Here is a 9,339-nt window from a genome sequence, read left to right on the forward strand (position 1 = left end):
TTGATTTATTATAAATTGAATATTTATACAGTGGAAACAATATTAACAGAATAGGAGAGGAAACCATTTTTATATAATATGTGTAATTTTAGGAATGTAGACTGAGAAACTAAGTAAAAAACTAATTTATTGCTTATGTTCTCTGATGTATGTTGTTTTCTCACTAAAAAGTCATTTATTGAAGGATAGTACCATAAATTACCTGTTTAAGTATATTACAAAGGGCTAAAAAGTGAATTGAGGACAAAGATATAAACATTTTTAACATCCTCAAGGTGTACTAGTGGAATGATATAATTTAACTCAAATGTCCTTAAATGTGATATTGTGTAAAAAATAAAAAAAATAAATCTTGTATTGTCAAGCTCAAGTGAAATTAATTATGTACTAATTTTGCAGTGGAGCCACACCCCTTCCTCGCTTCCTACATTACTGCGCGTCATGACGCGCATTAGTCACATGACGAGTCGACGTCACGCTTTCGTACGCTTTTGGATTCGGCAGAAGAAGATGGCGGCCTCCTCAGGTTTGTCTCACAATCTTCTCAAACCTCACGGTCCTCCGCGGCCGTAATTTAACAACAGGAGCACTGAGCCCGTGCCTCACGAGCCGATCTAGATTATCCGAGAGGTTTACCGTTCTCAAGCTCCTTAATTTACTTCACCTAACAGATCCGTGTGCAGTTTGAACTGTGTGTGTTAGCATCGCGCTAACGGCCCTCAGATAGACCTTTAGTTTAAAAATAACATCATATTTATTTTTTATTATCAGCTAATCAATATTATAGACACGCTTCATAAATAATTATGCACTTATATAGTAGTAAGGCATAGATAAAATGCTGTATGTTGCAGTTGGGCGGGTGTATCGGTGCAAATGTGAGGCGAGGCGGAGCATTGACGCGCGTGCTGCTGCTGGTTCCGTCCAGTGCATGACAAACGGGCCTTTAACTGCTATTTGTCTGTCTTAATAGCACCCGAGCAGGCTATTACTTCCTCATAGAGTCATTTAAACTATTTAAAGATAATAAGTCTTTGGCAAAGTGCGTTGTGATTGTGTAATGTAGAGATATAGGTGCATAACAACACTCATTTAAGTGCAAAGCCATTTCATAACAGAATACCTGACGTTTAGAGTTTATGAGGAGTTGATTTATACATATACACCCAAGCAGACATTTAAACCCGTTGAAGCTTATAAAATTGAAGAATTCTTTATAATTGTTTAATGCAAATTACAGCAGTGTAAGATCATGTAGCTCATGTTCAAATCAAATAATTGTTTATATGTAAAGAACAGCTCATTTTTATAAACTCACAGATCATTACATTTGCACAGGCTAATTTGGACATTTGCTTATCTAGAAACGGATACATGAAATTTAGGAGTGTATGTGTTTACATATTGTCTTAAATGTTTACATAAGGTCAGATGCATCAGCCAAGCTTTTAGCAGAAATATATTGAGTTGTTCAGACTTGTGCATGTCGTGTTCGTCTTGAGATTTTGAGGAAGTGAGAAACACTGATAGAGCAACATGGGTGTCATTTCCTGAATCATTGACAATGAGTGATCAGTCTTTCCTTTAGACGCTCACCTGAACTTGCGAATCTTGTCCCTCCACTTTTCCAACACTGGAGTATCTATGAAAACACTGGGGATACTCAGTGTTGAAATGCGCTAAGTTCTAACGTTTCATATTTGAAACTGCACAGATTTTGTGTTTAAATCTTATAGGTTCCTATATTATAATTTTTGTCTTGGTTGAGTAAATTAAATTAAATTACTCATTTAAATTGTACCTTTAATGAGAGGTTTTTAACATTCACCAAAAAAAAAAAAAAGAGAAGCTCGTGTTGGTTTCATATGAAATTACTTTTAAATTAAGCATTTAAATTGTACCTCAAATAGGTTTTGCACATCCACAAAAAAACAAAATGCATGTTGGTTTCATATTAAATGAAATATGCAACTCTATGAAATGTTTATGATCATATACAAACTCTGTGATCATTGTGAAATTAGATATTAATGATTAGAATTAAGAATTACTAAATTTCAGTTTAAATCTGTTCATTTGCTCTGTTATTATTTATTGCTCTGTTATAGAGTTCACATTGGCATGGAAAAACTAGAAAATAAAATTGGGATTTCCAGGGAAGAGTCATGGAAATGAATAAAAACTCAAATCTTTCTACAGCGAATATACATTTTTCTAGCTCTGCTCTTAAATATTTAATAATGTGAATGCATTGATCAAATGGTGTGGGAACCCTGAATGATCTTGAATAACCTCCATGAAAATGTTTTATATAAATTGAATCATAAATGCATAAGGTATATTTTTGGATTCCCATTCATTTTTAATCAACTTTTATTCCTTTTGCTTTTCACCATGTAGTTTTGTGGTGTGTGTGACACATTAATTTTCAAGAGTATAAATATTCCATGAAGGCACTCGATTAATACGAACTCATAAAAACTGCATGTATAATAATTATACAAGAGTCTGGAAAATTGTTATACTTCATCTAAAATTATTTCCATGTCAAACTAACCAACTGCAAACAAAGGTTTACAGAAACAGTGTTTTAAGTTGTTCGTGAATTGTTTTTGGATTCTTGCAGGAGTTAAAGTCCCTCGTAATTTTCGTTTGTTGGAAGAGCTTGAGGAAGGACAGAAGGGTGTTGGTGATGGGACGGTGAGCTGGGGTCTGGAGGATGACGAGGATATGACTCTCACACGGTGGACGGGCATGATCATCGGACCTGCACGAGTATGTTTGCTGTTTAATCATGTTTAATGTAGCAGTTCAGTGACAACACTGATGACTCATCTGAAGAAAGTATCACATTCTTCAAATGATGTGTTAAGAAATCAAGATTGTTTTGTTGCATTTCTGCTGTTTTGATAGTGTGACTGGAAGCCTTGGACACCAGTAAACAACATGCCTTCATGCAATCCAGCATGACACATGACTTCTGGTGGTGTAGATTAAAGATAAAGATGCATGCTATGAAAGCAGTAATGCAGCAGAAACGTCCTTCAGTGATTTATGTATTTGTTCAATTTGGCAACTGATTCTTTATTGGTCTGGAAATATGAATCACTCAAAGGTCTTTAGGATATATTGTGATTTGTTTCACTTGCTTAATGGGTAAACTGAAACCTTCCATGAAACCTAGATCATATTTCACCCCCAAAATGATCGAAGTTATATTTTGCATAAAGATAATGAAGCCTATTTTTATGAGCGTTTGCAATGAAATCATTTTCATGACAATTAAGCCCTTTTATTGTAAATTTAATTATTGCTGTTTGTAATAAAACAGAATTCATTGTGTCCAGGCAGGATGAGAATGAGTTTTTTTTTTTTTCCCACACTGCAGTAAATTTTGGGTGCAAAAAAATTCTGAATTGGTACGAATATGCAAATAATATGAATGGTCCTAAAATTTACTTGCTTTTTAATGTAAGTAACTTTCTTATTTTGAACTCTAGTGAGAATCTCCATAATAATAGTGCTGTTCTACAGGCGAAGTAAGATAATTCTGCCTTTTAGTTTGTTTGTGTTTCAGGGAGCGTTTAACCTAGTAGTTTGTTAAATAGAAGTGGTTCAGTTTTTTGTTAGCATTCAAAATTTTCAGCTAGCCTGAAATGACAACCACAAGATAATTGTGTATAGATAATATTGGTGAATTACTTTCTCTTTTGCATGTCGTCCTTTAGAGAACAAATGACAGGGTTTCTGCAGGTCATGCGTCTTAATTTGCCCTTCCATAAATTAAGGCCTTAAAAGGGGTTAAATTGCATGCGCTGCAAAAATACAAATATAATAGAAATATCTAAATATCCTTAAATTTTATTACATTTGCTTGAGGTGCAAAATAATTATACGTAGTCTTGTTTTCTGAGAAATTGAACAAAATTGAGTTTGTTTAAAACATGAACAAATGTCAAAAGAGCATGAGAACTTTTCACTTTAAGTTTAAGAGTACATTGGCAGATATTTGCTCTTGTTTTATTCAAACTCACTTAATTTTTATCTTTTTCAGAAAACAAGACTTCTTATCTTAAGTCATATTGCTTCTCGAGACAATGTTTTTTGATTTAAGAATCTTTAGATATTTGTACTCAAACAACATACTGAGAGCTACTGAGGAAGAATATCACATTTTTGCAGGTGCAGTAGAAGTCATGGTTATTTCCATATTTTAGTTGCTGGGAACAGAGATATTCAAGCCTTAAGCTATTAGTTTCTAAAATGAATTAAAAAGTAGTGGAGCTCTGTTGGAAGTTGTATTTTTAAAGTTTCTCATTTTGTGCTCACTAGACGTTTGCATTTTGACAAAATATTGACACATTTTGTTCCCTTCAATTTATTCTGTACATTTTCTTTACTTGGTCTTAAAAATGCCTCAAATTTACTATCAGTTAAGTGTGATACTGTTTCCATTTGTAGTCTATTATTGTGTGCTGTTATCGTATAGAATACTAAGGATGAAAACAGACGTTTTTTTTTTTTTTTTTAAAGATGTGTGGGTCTGTTCTCTTTGATGAATTGATGTCTTCACTATCTTCTCACTTTCATGTTCCACTTGGCATTTTGGCTTTAACCTTTGACTTTTTCCTCATTTCTCAGACTAATTACGAAAACAGGATATACAGCCTGAAAGTGGAGTGCGGACCTAAATATCCTGAAGTACCACCGACTGTTAGATTTGTAACAAAAATTAGCATGAATGGAATAAATAATTCCAATGGGATGGTAAGTTGAATCATCTTTATAAATGACTATTTTGATTGTTATTTTAACAGAGTATCTTCAGCTGTATTTGAGAGAATTTAGCTGCAACCAGTTAGAAATGTGTGACATTGCAGTTTTTCATAGCGATGCAGAACAGAGGCACTCGAGTCACATCAGTACTGCAGAGGAAGGACGTTTTTCACTGTGCCTAAGCAGAAGCAATAATGAATCTCAAACACCTCTAATGAGATTCAGCTGGATACATAATAGAAAAGCCATAGTGAATTAAACGCTTTATTACTCCACAGAGGGTTGTTATATTGATGAATCCTCATTTGTGTCTTGTTTTTCTTAGTGGTTGGTCGAAATAGTCTGTTGGATTTAGAATCAAATTCTTTGTGCTGTTTGCTTAGAAGTATACAGGTATAAGATTAACTAAATCCTAGACATTTTACAAGCTAATTTGTTGAAGCAAATAGGGGGAAATATGATAAGCTGTGTCTTAAATTTAATATCAAATTAACCTTTAGTCAAGTAAAGGTAATACAGCTAATTACACGTAAGGATGTCTGCCTTCAACTAAAATGACAAGGCAGCTTTTGTAATATGACTTCTCAAAAATATGGTGCAGTGACACATCTTTACCCCATGTTCAGACTGAAAATTGTCACCCCTGTGCACAAATAAAGATTCAGTTTCTTGTTTTTTTGTCACAAGATTAAATTACACATCTTACCCTAAACTTTACAGTAATGATTATGAAGCCCAGTCATCTGGAAATTGAGGTCTATTTGATACATTTTTATACAGCAGTCATACTGATACCACAGGACGTTTTTGCAAAGTGGAATCTTATTTGCGCCCACTTTAATTGACTTCTAGTTTAAGCTTTTACAGTTTTTGTGCTTTTTAGCTAGTTGGCATGTTTTGTCGACAAGAAAATCTCATTGACGAGTTCCAGGTTCGAGTTTGGCTGTTTCAACAGCATTTGTGGCATAATTTGTTTAGCACAGAAAATAGTATTGACTCATCCCTCAGTTTTTATGCAAAAATCACACTTGCAGTAAAACACTGCCTTTGTGAGTTAACAGAGCTAGTCTTTTTTTTTTTTTTTTTTTTTTGCAGGGGTGGGACTTTTTTTTTTTTTTCTAGCCAAATGAACTTTTGATTACATGTTGGTTGGAAACTCATTATTATATTGGTAACAAGTATAATGTTTAAATCCCCCCCCAAAATGCTAGTTAATGTTATTGCATTGGACTAAAATTGACTGACTTTGCTCACACAGTGAGTAACTTTCTTGCCATGCTATATTATTACCAAATATTAGATTAAATGTTTTTATCAATTTGTTTTCTTTCAGTTAGCACGGGTTTTATATTTCTTTTTGGAACTAATTGATTATAGGCCTCATCGATCTGCACTCGTGCACCTCAGTTTAACAAAAAAGACTAAATCCAAGATTTGGTGATGATCAAGCATAATGAGCAATTTACTATCAGTTTTTAGAAGGCTGACCATTTTTGACCAGGAACACCAAATTATAAGTTTACAGTCTGTATATTTTTATTGTGAGTTACTATAACCACCATTTTTTTTCCCCACTTTGATTTTAATAACTGAGGAATGAATTGAAATTATATCACACATGCTGTTGACAGAGTTTAGCTTGTGTAAACGCCAAAACATTTCTTTAATAAATCCTGTACGTTCTTCTTTTAATTTAGTGAGTGCAGTTCAGATGGACTCTTGCAGTATTTAATGACATGTGCGGCTGTAACTTAAATCATGTAACTCATTTCCGCATGTCCCCTCCCTCCCCTTCTTTCTGTCTCTTCTTTTGTTTCAGGTGGATGCACGTAGCATACCAGTTCTAGCAAAATGGCAAAACTCATATAGCATTAAAGTCGTTCTTCAAGAGCTAAGGCGTCTTATGATGTCCAAAGAGAATATGAAGCTTCCTCAACCACCGGAAGGACAGACGTACAGCAATTAATTGTAAATGATTGTTATGACCCTCTGTCTTAAACCTTACTCTCTTAGAAATGTCTTGTAAATCATCAGAAAAAGAAAAAACAAAACAAATATTGCTCACTCCACACTCAAACAGTCTCCTCTGCGGGAGCACGATTGGACATTTCTAATAGTTTAGCTTGAGAAACAAAAAGGAAAACGTCTTTATTGTGTGGCACCATGTTCAATTCTGTTTTAAAGTTATGAGTGCACAAATCTCTCTCTTCCAGTAACATTTACATCGACCACGAGCTTTATGATGATGAACTGAATCAAGTCAGCATAGACACAGAAAGAAGGCATGCTAGGTGAGGTTTATACAGATCTGTTCATTTTAAGTTAAAGTAATGGGACACCAAAACTAAAAAAAAATTAGGATGCATATACAACGGCATGCTTAAAAAAAAAAAAGAGAAAAAAAAAAGAAACGTAAAAAGCAGCTGCGTAAATTGTAAGTTAACTGAACTTTTTTTCCTGTGTATCTGAAGCCCTCACTGACAATAACGTTAAGGGTCCTAAAAGTGTGCCTGTAGTCTACTAGTAGTATCGCAAAAGGGGTGGCAGCGGTTCTGAACTTTCTCTTGTTTCGTTTTGATTTTTAATGTCTGTATTTGACACGATCGCAGTGTGTTTCAGTGCGTTGTAAACGGATGCTCTGTTCTGTTCTGTTCTGAAATCCAACCGTGCGCAAGGATCTGTCGGGTACATTAAAATATGACTCTCCAACCTGCTGTCAGACTCAGTTTGTATACGAGTCCATCACACGCCGCAGAAATATGCTGAGATGTTACTGTACGAATAAAACAGCAAACCCTTGCCATTCTGGGACGGGATTCAGAGTGCGTCCGACTCGCTGTTTTGCATCGTTTGAATGACACAGCCTTATTTTTACAGTGATAGATTAATTTTATACATCGATCCTACCAGTAAACGCTCACATTGATCTCATATCACTGCAGTGCAACTGAACGTAAGTGTGTGTTGTGATCTGTAACATTTTAAATCGCTCATTACATAAGTTTATCTGATGCGTTTGAACATTTCCCACACTGTTGTACTGTGAAAATCGCTTGAAAGTGAGTTTGAGGTAGGGTGTTTTCAGTAGGAATCACCGTTTGTTTCAATGGTTAGGATTTGCTGTACACTTGCCCTTGCTTAACCACAGTGCTTTATGACTCCACCTGTAACTGCGACGGCATGCTGTTATGTAGCTTTCATTACGCCACCAACTAGTACTTCAGTAATTATAACATTAGAACCACTGTTATAATCCTTAGGTACTCTAACGAAGTTAATCATTGAATTAAATTGTAATTCCAGTGAATGGTGGGGGTTTGTTGTGCTGTACTTCATTTATGCTTCAGTTGGCTATGACCTTTTTATTGAAGTCTTCATTAGCGAAAACTAATAGGCAGTTATTGTGCAAATTAATATATGTAGTGGCAGTTTTCTTACAGTCTCGACATTTTCAGTGCCACAGATGAATCACCCTGTAATGCATCTAAGAAACATTTATTTTTCTCCTCCCTGTTCATTTTTTTTTTTTCCTTTCTTTTTGTAAAGACATATAATCAAGTTAAGTTGAATTTGTGACACCGGGGCTATGTTCAGAATAATAAAACAAACATTGTGGAACACACTTGGTTCTTACTCTGGTTATTTTTTGCAGAGCTGCTTGGAGTATTTATGGAACACATATTAAAAAGCAATGTCAACTACACCAGATTTAGCTTGTTGTTGCAGCAGTGCCCTCAGAAGTATGACTTTATACCTTATCTAACCATTCTAGTGTGTACACTGAAAAAAAAAATGATTCATTGAATTTTTTTATATATATATATATAATTGAAATGTAGATGAAATAAATTGTTTGCAACCATTTACCTTAAAAAAATAGTATATTTTTTTTGGTGCATTTATTTATTTTTTGCACATCTCTTGCAGTGTATGTGTTTAGTTAAATGTACATCTAACTACATTTGGGACCTATTTGAGGTTGACTGGCTGATTATGTGTAATGAAAATATCTTGTTTTAAGTCAACAAAATGAACCCTCTTTATTTCTTAAAGGGATAGTTAACCCAAAAATAAATGTTAAATTATTTACTCTCATGTAATTCCAAACCCTTTAGACTGTGGTTAACCCTAAATTAAAAAGCCTAAATTAAATCTGTTCATCATACAAAGTGATCCTATCTCTTCACAAGACTTTGAATAAACTGCTCAAATCAAATGGATTCATTTTATGATGCCTTTATGACTTGTTTCTGCATCTTGCAAAAAAGTATTGGACTGGCATTGGAGGGACGGAAACCTTTCAGGTTTCATTAAAAATATCTTCACTTGTGTTTTGAAGAGTATACAAATTTGTATGGGTTTGAACAACATGAGGGTGAGTGAATGATAAAATAATTTTTTTTTTTTTGGTGAACAAAATATTTTGTTTTGTTTTGTGATCGATTCATGAGTGCATTTAGATTTTTATTTTTTTAAATCTTTATACAAAATATAAATACCTTTTGATCTGATGTCAGCAAGCCCTCTTATTTTTAACCGCCTTTCATATAGAGACACTTTTTA

The 9,339-nt window shown here is 34.1% G+C and overlaps 1 protein-coding gene across 1 annotated transcript; it reads left to right on the forward strand.

Moving 5' to 3' along the window:
* Window positions 1–467: 467 nt before the first annotated feature.
* Window positions 468–7,187, forward strand: ube2v2 (ubiquitin-conjugating enzyme E2 variant 2). Its single transcript, XM_058765802.1, has 4 exons — window positions 468–526; window positions 2,627–2,775; window positions 4,642–4,767; window positions 6,596–7,187. Exons 1-4 carry the CDS (start codon window positions 511–513, stop codon window positions 6,740–6,742), a joined length of 438 nt encoding a protein of 145 aa, XP_058621785.1. The 5' UTR covers window positions 468–510; the 3' UTR covers window positions 6,743–7,187.
* The last annotated feature ends 2,152 nt before the right edge of the window (window positions 7,188–9,339 follow it).

Source organism: Onychostoma macrolepis, chromosome 24, assembly GCF_012432095.1.
Source record: "Onychostoma macrolepis isolate SWU-2019 chromosome 24, ASM1243209v1, whole genome shotgun sequence".
Taxonomy (NCBI): Eukaryota; Metazoa; Chordata; class Actinopteri; order Cypriniformes; family Cyprinidae; genus Onychostoma; species Onychostoma macrolepis.

Coding starts and splice junctions, on each gene's coding strand:
- ube2v2 (XM_058765802.1), top strand. Junction 2,776..4,641: donor TGATCATCGGACCTGCACGA/GTATGTTTGCTG, acceptor CTCATTTCTCAG/ACTAATTACGAAAACAGGAT. Junction 4,768..6,595: donor TAAATAATTCCAATGGGATG/GTAAGTTGAATC, acceptor CTTTTGTTTCAG/GTGGATGCACGTAGCATACC.